The 14,007-nt window shown below is 35.2% G+C and overlaps 1 protein-coding gene across 1 annotated transcript in view; it reads right to left on the bottom strand.

Moving 5' to 3' along the window:
• The window catches only part of LOC135710424 (UNC93-like protein MFSD11), a 125,242-nt gene extending 113,039 nt beyond the window's left edge, over positions 1-12,203 (bottom strand). Inside the window, exons 1-2 of the mRNA XM_065232996.1 lie at positions 11,892-12,203; positions 11,725-11,793 (exon numbers count right to left, since the gene is read on the bottom strand). Of these exons, the coding sequence (XP_065089068.1) occupies positions 11,725-11,793; positions 11,892-11,978 (156 nt within the window). The 5' untranslated portion in view covers positions 11,979-12,203. The remainder of the gene's footprint in view (positions 1-11,724; positions 11,794-11,891) is intronic.
• Positions 12,204-14,007: the final 1,804 nt, after the last annotated feature.

Below are 14,007 nucleotides of genomic sequence, written 5' to 3' on the forward strand. Positions count from 1 at the left end.
GTAAACATGGTCTTTATTGGAACTAGTCCACCATGGCCACGCTGGCCATAACGAGGCTAGCTCCGTCGTTGACCGTTCCTTAATAATAAATAAAAAGAACGCAGTAGTCACCTTCCATCAAACTAGAGGGCTGCCGACTGATACCTCAATCAACAACCGCCGCACTCTTTATTCATTCCAGGTATATACAATTTACAATCTTCTTCAATAACAATATACCTACGCCAGCAAATCTACCTCGCTCCAACTCTCCAAACTCGTACCTGAAGGTTCTACGATACCTGAGCGTTCAACTCTACCTATCTTCCAACAGTCTTTACCCAGCATTCTATGATTTCTACCCGTGAGCTGTATAATAATGTCTGACTCGGTTCTGAATTCATCCAGTATCTGCTAGGGAAAACCAAACAGTAAATGCAGAAAGGTTGCTAGTAGCATAGTGATTATAGTAATTTCAGCTCATAATCCTGTGTTTTTGAACGAGATCCAGTGTTGTTTGATAACATAATAATTGTAAAGGAAAGTGTAACACGTTTTGGTGCAAAGGTAAGTTTTAAATACACATTTTAATTATATGTTTTGTGATATTTTCGTACAAAACTAACAATTGGAAAATATTTTCTATGTTATAGATTACAAAATGAGTAAAATAAGATGTATTCGCCCATTCAAAGACATTCAGTGTTCGAAAGAGCTGCGATATCTCACGGATGGTATCATCCAAAAACTAAAATCAATTGGATTTTCCAAGGTATCCACACTGAACACCAAGGATTTTCGTGTTTGTTCGTCTTGCCGTCTACATATTGATTCAAGAGCACACCTCACCCAAAACGAGGAACAAAGCGTAGCCGGCGGCTCAAGGATGCCAACTGTTCAGACCATACCTGATGTACCTGATTCGCAAAGCTATGAAAGTTTGGTCACGATACCATCAGAGTCAACGCTAAGCACAATTAAATCAAATGAAGACTTCACGATGCCTGTAGACGTCGAAATATTCAACCGAGGAATAGCAGCTATTCGTGTTTCGCCTATAGATTTAGGTAAGGTTAAAAATGTTTACTATCCTGAAAAAAAGTGCGCTGAAATCGTCGAAGGTGTACGAAGAAATCTTTTTAAATTAGACGCTAAAACAGAAAAAGCAAACGAGTTTGATGAAGTCATAGAAAATATGAAAATTAAATTTTTAAATTCTTCAGCCACAAGGCAAGAAAAACTTTCCATTTTATCATTGTTGCCAAAATCATGGTCAGTACAAAAAATTGTAGACGAATTTAAAACCAGTAGAAATATGGCATCAGATGCAAGAAAGGAAAGAGATAATGTATTTGATTCATCTCAAGGTTCAAGCTCTGGAAAAGCTTTGAGTAATGAAACAAAAGAACTGGTTTTGAATTTTTTTGAGGACGATGATATAAGCCGTGCAATGCCAGGCCAAAGAGATTTTGTTAGCGTAAAGAAAGGAAATAAGAGATTAGCTGTTCAGAAAAGATTGTTAATGATGTCATTGAGAGAAGCTTTTAATCGCTTTAATGAAATGTACGTCAATGTAAAAATAGGGTTTTCATCATTTGCAAGCCTCCGGCCAAGGCAATGTAAACTATTGACTATCACAGGAACACATAATGTTTGCGTTTGCACTACGCATGAAAATGTCAATTTAATTCTACATAGCTTAAAAAAATACAATGTCTTGAATGATCTAAAAACATTAACGAATAGATTACTTTGCGAAAATAAGACAACTCATTGCCATCTACGAAGATGTAAAAACTGCCCAGATACCTCAGTTTTAGAAGACAGTTTATTGAAACAACTGAAAGAAAACTTTGTTGAAAAGCTTTCATTCGAACAATGGGTTACCACTGACAGATGTGATTTAGAAACTATTGTAAAGCAAACCGATGAGTTTGTTTCATTTTTCAGCTCAAAATTAGAAAGTTTGATTCCGCATGATTTTGCAAAAACCGAACAATCCAATTTTTTGAAAACTACAAAACAAAACTTGCAAGATGGTGAATTTTTAGCTATTTGTGACTTTTCTGAAAATTACAGCTTCGTTTTGCAGGATGAAGTTCAATCACACCATTGGAACGTGCAACAGGCCACAATCCATCCTTTCGTAATATATTATACTGAAAATATGCAAATTAAACATTTTAGCTTCATTATAATTTCTGAAGAACTAAGACATGATTCAGTCGCTGTCAATTTGTTTATTGATAAAATGATAAACTTTTTACAAATTGATCAAAATAAAAACATAAAAAAAAATTTATTTTATGTCAGATGGTGCTGCTTCACAGTATAAAAACCGAAAAAACTTTTCTAGCCTTTGATAATTTAAGTCAAAGTATGGTATTGACGCTGAATGGCATTTCTTCGCAACATCGCACGGAAAAGGTCCATGCGATGCTATTGGAGGTACGATAAAACGCATGGCTACCAGAGCAAGTTTAGCCAAAGAACGCGAACACCCGATAAAGACTGCAAGAGAGTTGTTTAATTGGGCAAACAAACGAAAAGAAGAAGAACTTACAAAGTTGTCATTTTGTTATTCTACTACAGAAGAATACGAAAATATGTCTTTTCAGCTAAATAATCAATATAATAATGCAAAAACAATTCAAGGAACTCTAAAATTCCACTCATTTCTTCCTCTATCAGAAAATACAATAAAGGCAAAGCTTTATTCAAACTGTCCTGACAATGATGCCAAAATATTCAATATTGTTAAGAAAGTTGTGTAAACAATAATTTTATAAAAATACAGGAATAAAAATAAACTGATGATATCCAACATATAATGTTATTTTTTATTGCGCACAATCACCATCCCTGAAAAATAAGCTTAATTCGCTCTTTTGAATCTTGCTAATTGAGGAGCTTACATTTGCAGTTCTCAAAAAGGTGTATCTCGAAATCGAGTTGTCTCATCGGTTTGATGTCTGTGGCGATGTTCGGCAATAGAGAGAAAATATGCACAGTATAAACACATCCACTCAAAATTTTCCAATCTTTCCGAAAAAAATACTTTTGAAACTGGAAAAACACGGAGTACATCCGAAAAGGGCCAAAACTTATTAAGTTATCAAAAAAAAACAATATTAAATCAGTAATATCTTCTAAACGGTGCATCTTAGAAAAATGTTACCAAAGTACTTTTTGTTTGCAAATTTGATGTTCTTTCATAAAATTAGGGTGAAAAACTTTTTTGACTTTTCTTAATAGCTTTTTTGAAAATTGTATTTTTTTAAAAAACAATTTTTTTCATCGTATCCTATTTTTCTCCAGAACAACCTACTGTGCAATAGATAGCATTTTCAGTCAGCTATAACATAAGGATAATAAAAAAATTATTGACATGTCACTTTAAAGGGAAAATTTATATGTTAGTTCAAAACACAAATACCAAACTTTTTTTTTACCGTGCATATTTTCTCCATATAACACCAACAATTGTCTAAAACTTCGCCCAAGACACCAAACCAATCGGACAAACCGTTTCCGAGATACAATTTTTTGAAGATATCATGTGCATTTTTCATAGGCCCTTCTCATAAGTAAGGCTAGATTCAAAATGGCGAACCAAGTATGCAAAACGGCGTTTTTCTTCCCCAAAAACTTGTATGCAAGGTTTCATGCAAATCAAAAAAGATGAAAATTACTCGTTGCTTTAATGATATGGAACCGCTCAGTGGTAAAAATATAGTCAAATTGAAGCTGAAAGCATAAAGAATCGTTTGCATGCATTCAGCGAAGTGTTTTCGTAAGAAAATTCAGTGAAAATTGTGTTTTAATTTGGGTTGCCGAAAATAGTCTGTCATGCCGAAGCCGTCATTTCCCCTATATCAACAGTAATGTAATTTTTTCCTCTCCTGGAAAGGAAAAATTAAATGGTTAATTGCACTATATATAAATATAAATATACATATAAACGTTAAACATACATAAGAGAAAATTAAACAATGTTACGTTGCTTCTTCCAGTTGTGTTTTGGTCCTGTTATAAATATTTATTATTGCCCTTTACACAAGAATAAGCCTCTACTACCGATGATCTTTTAAACCTGGAGACAAAAAAGCTACGAAAAAGCGCTTATGCCTTCATTAAATTCTACTCTTAAGGGGTTACGCCTACCTGCAAACTTTCAAAAAATCGATTTTTTTTTAATTGTCCTAATCGAAAGTATATAAAGTCAAGAATATTTCCTCAAAAGATCAAGTTGATCCGATGAAAATTGTGAAAGTTATGCGACGCACAAAAATATTCATTTATAGTGGACTAAACCAAACTTTAAACTTTAAACGCGATTATCTCGGAATCATATTTTCAAAACCGGTGCCAAAAATTTCTCGAAATGTACCTATACATTCGATTCGTCCGATTCGTTTTGATTTCTGTTCAGTACTATTTTGTGCAGTCCACGATCGTTCGGATTTCGTCTATCATAATTTCGATTTTTTACAGCCGATCAAAGACAAATTTAAGGATAAAAAATCGGCACTTCAACTTTGCAAGGCCGCCATTTTGTCAAAAAAATTAAAAAAAAAACCAAACGATCAAGGACTAGTTTAACACATGCTTAACGATTTGGCATGGTTTTTTTTTATTTCAGATGATTACATCACAAACCGCAGTTGACGGATTTCACGCCAACTCGTCTTCGGAGTTGGCAGCACCCTCTCAGAACCTTATGAAACTTTGTGGGTGTGGAGACTTAGCAATTTTAAGCAACTTTGAGTACTTATTTTTTTCAAAATTTATCTCGCCTAACATTTGATAAGGGTCAAAGTTTTTTGTCGATTTTTTTTTCAAATCGATATAGCTTAAAAATGACAAGCCCTACAAAATAGTGATGTATGGCGAACTTTTAGCAAATAATCTGAAATTTTATAAAAAAATTTAAATAAATTAAAAAATTGGTTTCTACACTCTAAAAAAATATATTTAAAAATTAAAAGTCATTTTCCCAAAAATGGTACCCCTCAGATTTGCTTGATATTTTTTCTCATGAAAGGCAATATAATTACCTAACTTTTCTTGATACATCGCAAAGTGGGCGCTTTTAAGGAAAAAAAGTTGTTCGAACAACAACTTTATCATGTTAATTTTTTTTTAGCGTGTTTCACTCAAAGTCGAATAGTAATACGCGCACAACCTTATTAAAATCCGTTGAAACTTAATGAGCATAAAGATTTTGACCTTTTGATAATCTGGGCGTGCTTAAAACAAAAATCTAGCCTAACATTTGAAAGGGCCTAATACAGAGGATTTTCCTGCATTTCGAATGGTGTTTTAATAAATGAAAACTCTAGTGTTTTTGTTTAGTGCATAATTTATTTTCCTATAATTCTCCATACATAATTTGAGTTTTTCATTGATTATTAGTCTATCGGAAACAGAGTGAAATTTTTCGGAGTTTCCTTTGAATGTGAAAATCGCTTAGTAGAAATTATGTTTTGATGCGATGGATCTGTATCTGTAAAATTAAAGAAAAGAAAAAAAAATATTACCACACATTAATATATAACGCTGTTAAGGTGATAGTACCATGAACGGGGGTGGTTTTGATAATAGGGGTAACTTTGGTAATGCAGCTAAGCCAAAAATTTATGACTTAAGGCACATCGTACGCAATATTTTGGATAGGAAACCGATGTTCCCTTCCAAAATAATGAATACGAAGAGCATTAAGTCATAACTTTTTGGATTAGCTGCATTATCAAAGTTACCTCCATTATCAAAGACATCCCCGTTTACGGTACATCGAAGCCGCATCTGATTTTTCCCCATGTTTGAGGAGCACGAGCTGCATAAACCGCATATCGTACAGTCGTGAAAATTTGATAGATTGTTCACCGAGGTTGGCCTACCAATCGATCAAATTTGTACGATAAGCGGTTCATCCAGCTCGTGCTCTAAAAAAATGTTGAAAATGAAGTTGTATCTTCGATGTACAATCCTTAAACCACACAGTTGAAACAGTTAAAGTTATTATTATTTACCTAGTGTATCATCAAATTCCTGATGTTCTGATTGCTGATGACTTGTTGATGGTTGCGGCTCTTTAAACTTCCGAGCATGGCTTGATTCTTTTCCATCCGATCGCCTCTTTTTCGGGAGAGGTGTCCTATTGTGCACTAAAATTCCACGACACGATTTACAAATACGCATTGTTACATCCAATTGATGATCAAAGCCCCATGAATGTATTTTCTCTATGAGACTTGATGATAAATTACGTAAATTATTGCGGCTGCAATTGGGATTGTTTATGTTGGCACTACATTGCACCCTTTTAATAATCAATTCAGCAGATTTTTCCATTGTTGTATATATAAACACTTTTTCGTTTCAACAACTATGCAGCACTACACTTTCAACAACTATGCACTACAGCAACTATGAGCATTGTTGTGATATCACCAAACTTAAATATTAGGTTATGTCGGTAGAAACAGACTGCGGTGCTTTAAGTTTATACCTTATATCTCTCATGTGACTACCTGCGTTGTTATATAACTGCTATATAGCAGGTAACTTAACGATTATTTTAGGCATGCCTTAAATAATCGTTAAGTTACCTGCGCTATTATATGTATTCACTTGAGAGATGAGGTATAAACATATATGCATATTGCTTACTAATGGACACACCTAATACATAAAAATAAATTAATGATTATTTTTCTAATTAAATTAATCACAAATACATGAATTGAAATCTTTTCATGAATAAAACATACTAAGTGATTTTTACTTAGTTTACCTGTTGATTTGGAACAATTTGAGGGTGGTTTTATAGAAGTTGGATAGAGTGTATGCATATATTATAATACAATCCATCACAGGAAAGTGCAAACCATGCTGAGATGGCTGTTCCTCATTAGAACGTTTTGTTCTGAACTCTTATTGGACGATTTGCAGGTAACTTCTCTGTACCCTTTTCAAATGTTAGGCTAGATTTCGCCCAGATTATCGAAAAGTATACCCATAAAGTTTAATCGAATTTTAATAAGGTTGTGCGCGTATTACTATTCGACTTTGAGTGAAACACGCTAAAAAAAAATTAACATGAAAAAGTTGTTGTTCGAACAACTTTTTTTCCTTAAAAGCGCCCACTTTGCGATGTATGAAGAAAAGTTAGGTAATTATATTGCCTTTCATGAGAAAAAATATCAAGCAAATCTGAAGGGTACCATTTTTGGGAAAATTACTTTTAATTTTTAAATATATTTTTTTAGAGTGTAGAAACCGATTTTTTATTTTATTTAAATTTTTTTATAAAATTTCAGATTATTTGCTAAAAGTTCGCCATACATCACTTTTTTGTAGGGCTTGTCATTTTTAAGCTATATCGATTTGAAAAAAAAATCGACAAAAAACTTTGACCCTTATCAAATGTTAGGCGAGATAAATTTTGAAAAAAATAAGTACGCAAAGTTGCTTAAAATTGCTAAGTCTCCACACCCACAAAGTTCCATAAGGTTCTGAGAGGGTGCTGCCAACCACTGGATGAGTTGGCGTGAAATCCGTCAGTTGGCACCACAAAAAGCGTTTTTTAGAACATCGTCCACGGGGAGCAGCCGTCCGGGCACCAGGACCTCGTTTTTACAGCATCGACTGATAAATGTACCATTTAATGTGTGTTCAATAAACGGCAGAAAACCGATTTTCAATATGTTGCGCCGTTTTCGAGAAAAAAAAATCCAAACTTTCGCTTTTTTTCGGTCTTGCAGGTAGGCGTAAGCGACGTTAATAAAAAATAATAAGATTCTCTTGAATTGGTCGCGTCGCGGCACTGCACATACAAATTTAAAAAAAATGCATGGGCAATTGTCTACGCAGGGGGAGGGGGGTCAAGAATCCCAAAATCCTGTCTACGTAGTTAATGAACAGCCCCTAAGAGCAATCTTCAACTGGAACGTACTCACCAAATCAATATATCCGGGAGCACATTCCCGATGCTTAATTTCCTCTCGCAAACCCGGGAACTCGGTGAGCAGTTTTGTGATACGGAAATTTCACTGAAAAAAAACGGCATTTTCACGAATTTCACCACACCCAACTGCGAAACACGTCCAGACGCACTTTTGGTAAACTTTCGATATCAATTTCGTACGAAAACACTTATTTTTTTTTTTGCAAAAATAGTTGCAAGCGAACCAACATCAACACCGATCGTACCGAGCTCTTTCACGCACATTATCACTCGCGATGCCACTAATTTCTGGTCCAGGAGAAAAAATCAAAGAACGCAGGCATCTCCCTTGATGCTTGCAAACAAACATGATTGACGCCAAACTCGGCCTACGGATTCTAAACTCGGCCTAACGCGTTGAAATGCCATTGAAACGCCAATGAATTCACTTCGGCCTATCGAATGAAGATAAAAATTGATTCAGTCGGAGCGCTTTTTTGTTTTTGGAAATAATGGGTGCAAACCTTCATATCACGCGTTCTCATTGACTTCGTTCCATAGCTTTAACTAAAGTATCGTACCAAACGCATAATTGACTTGTTAACTCTGAAATCATGGATTTATTTGAAGTTTTCTGCTCGATAGGCCCTAAATGGGCGATTAGGCCGAAGTAGTTCTGTACCCTACTATGAGTGCTTCTTATTTGGGTTTAGCCTATCTATATTCCGCAGCATGGAGAGAGCAGTGGAGAAAGCACAGGTCTGAAAATCGCAACGTTCGTGGTTAGAGTCCCAGTTGGCTGGCCACCTTTATTCTATTTTTTTTTTCGACATTATTAATTTCACTCACTAATACACTCCTCAGTTTTCTTTCTACATTTAATTACATTGGATCGCAGCTCGGTATATCGCATCCTCCATTCATGCGGTCTCCACTAACATCCTGCGATAATGAATCCCTCATAATTGTAAGCAAATATTACATCCTTCGGTTGGGTGTGCTTTTCAAATTCAATGAAGACAAGTTAATGTTGCAGTATTTCTACACATAAGTGTTTTTTCAACAAAAGCTTATTTCATTTTGCGGATTTTAATTAACATTTCTTTCAAATAGAAAAGATTGAGTATAGTTGAATAAAATGAAAGTTAAATTTTTATGGTTTCAAAATAACATATTTTAAACCCACAATTTAACGGCCCTGAACATGTATGTACAAGCACATATAGTGCTATTTAAATTTGTGTCGATAACTTAATTTTGAGTTAACACCGCTTGTAGTTGTTTTCATTCACTCGTATGTAAACTGAAAAGTTTTTTTTTCACCCAACGCCAAGTTCTAATTACGCAGTTTAAAGTTATACACCCAAGGGGTAAGTAACTCAGCACATTGTGCCAAAATTAGATTCGGCACAGGTTGCCCACATCCATCGGCACAATCTCGTAAGCATTGGATTATTGTAAATACAAGGGAGCACTGCTGGACAACTGACATTGAAGTTGTTCACAACATTACGTGCTGTTTGACTGTATATTTAGAAACATCATCTAATTGAATATACCAGAGGAACTCATACCAGTAGTGCACTTCTCAGTTCACTTATAGATTTAAATTCGAATTCTAGCGTGGGCTCGAGCGAAAGAAGCTATTAATCAGGCCCCATTAGTACCCATAATTCATAATAATGCTGAAACTCAAACACAACAAACTACAGCAGTCATATTCATCATGCTCTATATTCGGTCTGCAACAATGTTCCCCACCGGTTTCAACTCTTTCTGGCCGCTGATAGACCGTTGCTTTTCACACCACGAAAGGGTAGGTTTCTGGTCTGCCTTTGAAACCTTAATACAGAAATTTTATTATCCTATGAACACAAGACATCCTCATTCGGCTGGCGAACGAATACTACGAGTTTGAGCATCATCTACAACCGATCAGATACATGTAGAATCAGATCCGATCAATTCCAATGGGATAGTAGCCACATCCACATTTATGGGAGCATTTTTTCTTCACATACGTCCCACGGAGGTAGTATTTTTCGATGTTATCTTCTTTTTTAGACATTGCATTCCTCCTTGGTTGCCACTATACCAATTTATCCTTGTGATTTCGATATTCGGTGAGTTGTACATTGCTTCATTGAATTACCCTAGTCTGAGAAAGCCATGAAAAAGAAATTTCCCCACAAACCAGTAGTACAACCGAATAAATATGTGTTTACCACAACATTTGTTGTTCAATGATTTTGGCCATTGTGAAGTAGATTAGTGGAAATCCATTTTTTAAATTACACATAAGTTTGATTTGATGAAAAAAAAAATAAAAATTGGATATTTTTTTAATTTTTTTATTTAAATTTTACATAAAATAAAAATTTTTGCCTTTTTTTCCTATAAGACTTTATTTTTCCTTACAACGCTTGTTCAGACGTCATGTTGACTAGATGTGCTATTGGCGTGCTATGGTTTATAAAAAATATCAAATACTCTATTTTGAAATTGTTTACCAGAATCATAATATCATAATTTAAGCACAAATGTGAACGATTGCCATTGAACAATAATTGTGGAGAAGGTCAAGTCTGAAATTCTGATGCAAATTCACATGTTCTCTATCTCTATTAATTCCTGTGAAAGTACTATAAATATATTCTGTTCAGAGTAGCTGATTACAGCTGTAATCCAAGAAAAAGAAGTCATGTACAGATTATTAATCAATCGCGTCATGAGAAGCAGAGCAGGAAATTTTCATTAATTTAGTCATACACACCAAATGTTTGCTAAGTGACTGACATATTTTTAAATAGTTTATATAGTTTTGATTTCAAAAACTGATCCACGATGAGAGTAGTTTTGACGGTTTTCAAAGTTAAATTATACAATAACAATTGAGCTATGCATCTATGTAGGGTGAATGAGCCAGTAGTGGAGGAACTAACACATTTTATTTATTAAAACATTAATAAACTATGTACATACAATTTTTATGCGTCAAATAATAGCTTTCAATATCTATTTTGCTAGAAAAATATTACATCGTAATTAAATTGTTTACATTTATCGAAAACTTGTCCTCTATTAAAATAAATACTGTTAGGATTCGAAAGGATTCCACTATTACAGAAACACTACCGCAAATATAGTTGCAAAGGAGTCAAAATCTTAGGGAAAATCGATTGTATTCCGTCATTTTTAAGCTTATTTTAAGTTTGAAAAATGCTTATCTCCTTTATTTTAGAAGAGCTATCGATAAAAATAACCTTATCCAGTTTTTCCTCATTATTCCGGCACAACCCCCATACCACAGACAAACAAACATAACACATTGAATATTTCTCACTGTAAAACATCGTCACTAAAACATTACCGCCATCTGTTGAGTACACTGTGGTGGGTAGTACGCTGAACAGATGGCGGTAGTGTGTAAACGTCAAACGCAAGGGAATTGACTATGCGCGCCACAGGTAGTGGTACTACCAACTACGATACTTTCAAATTGACCGTTAAATGCTTGTTCGATGAACAACTTGCGAGAGTTATGTCTGTTTATCTGTGCCCATACCATAAGTATAGGTACATCACTATTACTGGAAAACCTAACCTATATATTTCATACTGATTCGAATTCACCAAATAAAGAGTATTCTGTGAAACAGCCTACCATAATATCGCCAATTTACGCTCAGTGCAAAAAGAAAATGTAACCCGAAATACCGTTTCAATTTGTCATTACAACGAGCAGCGAGCAAGACAATGAACACATATATATTCCACACATGATTTTGATACATTACCGCCAAACTAGTGTATCCATCTCCCTTAAATGTGGGCTCGTCTGTTTTGATGCTGTTTATCACAGTTTGCTACAAGAAAGTAAGAAAGACAGCGAGAAGCGCGAACATCCGGAGGTTAATCGCAAGATAAACGTTTCTTTATGGAAGCTACTAATTTATGTCCGTACTTCAATGTTGCCCATCGTTTGAAAGGCGGTGAATAACAGCATAAAGCCGAATCCCAAAATGATAACGCTGACCAGCCGTTGATCCATGATGCCAAACAGTATTTGTTTTCTCTTCACAGCATACAGTTTATTCGACACTCTATCATTTCCTGACACGGAACGAGTTTCTCACTTTGCCAGCAATGTTCTGATTTAAACAAGACGGCACACAGTAGTACACAGCGCGCGAGTTTTATATGTAGGTAGCTAAACGTTCACCAGCGATCTCGTTTAAGCAGATTCGAACCGTGCGGGCCGACGTACGACAAACTATTGAGAACTGATGCAAAAGCACAAGGCGTGTGCACTTTCAGTTATCACCACAGACATACACTACCGGATGACTGTATTTGGGAATCTAAGTAGAGCTCTTTTTAGTGCTCAGTGTTGAACACGCGAACTTCTTGAATTTCTCGAAATCTTTGCATTTTAGTGACCTAGTGACGTCGGAGGTGATCAAGTAATTTATTTAATGATTAATCCTACTGTAAGTGTAAAAATAAAAGTTTCACAGCAGTTTTCAGTTAATTTATACAGCAGACACTTTTACTGGAGACTAGCTAATTTTCTATGGACCACCATCTAAACATTATATTTCTGAATCAGAATCAGCATCGGCTGGTACGATTTTTGCAGGTGAGGTATTATGACTTTTAACTGAGACGAATTGCATACATATACAAGACCTGAGCATACAGTTCATCCGTCAGTTGACTTTCATAATATTAATGCTGTAGAATACAAGCGGCTTTATATGCCTTCTTTTTTTAAATTCACGCCTTTGCATGCCTTAGCTATCGGAAACAGTATTGTAGAATACAGAAATTAAAAATAAATCCAGAAAACAAATGTGCATTCTAATTTAAAACAATAATAATTAAAGTAGGGCTTCCCTAGCTATAAACCGCTGTACCGAACTGTAAATTTTATGCCTTACTTTATGTAAAAGCACACGAAACTTGCTACGTGCTACCAATGCTATCACGTATAGCTATGCCATGTAGTGGTGTTTCAGCAGTATATAACTTTACTGCAAAAAGATCCAATTGGCATAAACTATTAATACTGTCCCAGTATAAACAATCTGTCAAATGTTGGTCTCGCATCGGGTTCATTCAATGAAAGCAATAACAGCAGTGTAAATTTAGCCAAACCTAATCGTTTTTTAGATATGGCTGCTAGAGGCATATTGACATAAGAGTGGGGTTCAGCTGGCGGTTGTGGACTGCCGCTAACAGTAAGTGAAAGCTTTGTTGCTATCTGTTCAATCTAGAAAACAACTGTAGTTCACATTCGTGTTTCTGGGTGCGCTAAGCCCGATACAAATTTTCATCGGTATTGGCAGTTTCAATTGTCTTAAAGAATTCATATTACTTGTAATTATGCCTCCGTAGCTATCAAGTGTTTGCTTATTAGAAAGGAGTACAGTTCTTCCATTATATACACATTTTCGGTGTATTTTTGATTTCAAGCCTGTTGTATGATCGTGTTAACTGATCTTTTTAAATACAGAGTAAGGTCGGGCAGTGATCAGAGTAATGGCAAATTTGTTTTTGATTCAGTTCCAACCTGGATCGGGTATTGTTTCCTTTCAAACATCAGTGTCAACGTTTGTTTTTATAACCTGGCTTGGGTCGAGCTTCACACTGATAATAAGCTCGGGTTCGCACGGGTTGGAACTGGTTCCAATCTGGATAACAAACAAATTCGCTATAAGGTTTTGCACTTTTTTGAAGGATCTTTTAAATCACAAAAATTGTTGGTGTTTTCGAAAAGCGGCAGGAAAAATTTTGGTTCGAGATGAAAAGTTGAATCATTTATTTAGAACAAGACAAAATATAAAAGTGCATTCGATGTTTGGCATTCCTACCGAGCGGTCACATTTAGAGCTCATTCTTGCGAGTTTTAATTTCCGCGCGTTTCGCGAGTGAAAAGTGCTTCAAGTGCAGTGAAATCTGGCAAAGTCGTGGAAACTAACAATTTTAAAGTGGCATCACTACTTGACTAGCCTATTGGTCCCAAGCAAATCGATTAACGTACCCCATTCCAGTCGAAATTCTAGTACTACAGAACGTTT

Source organism: Ochlerotatus camptorhynchus, unplaced genomic scaffold, assembly GCF_037179485.1.
Source record: "Ochlerotatus camptorhynchus isolate MF236.1 unplaced genomic scaffold, CSIRO-AGI_Acam_v1.1 ptg000382l, whole genome shotgun sequence".
In the NCBI taxonomy this organism is placed as follows: domain Eukaryota; kingdom Metazoa; phylum Arthropoda; class Insecta; order Diptera; family Culicidae; genus Ochlerotatus; species Ochlerotatus camptorhynchus.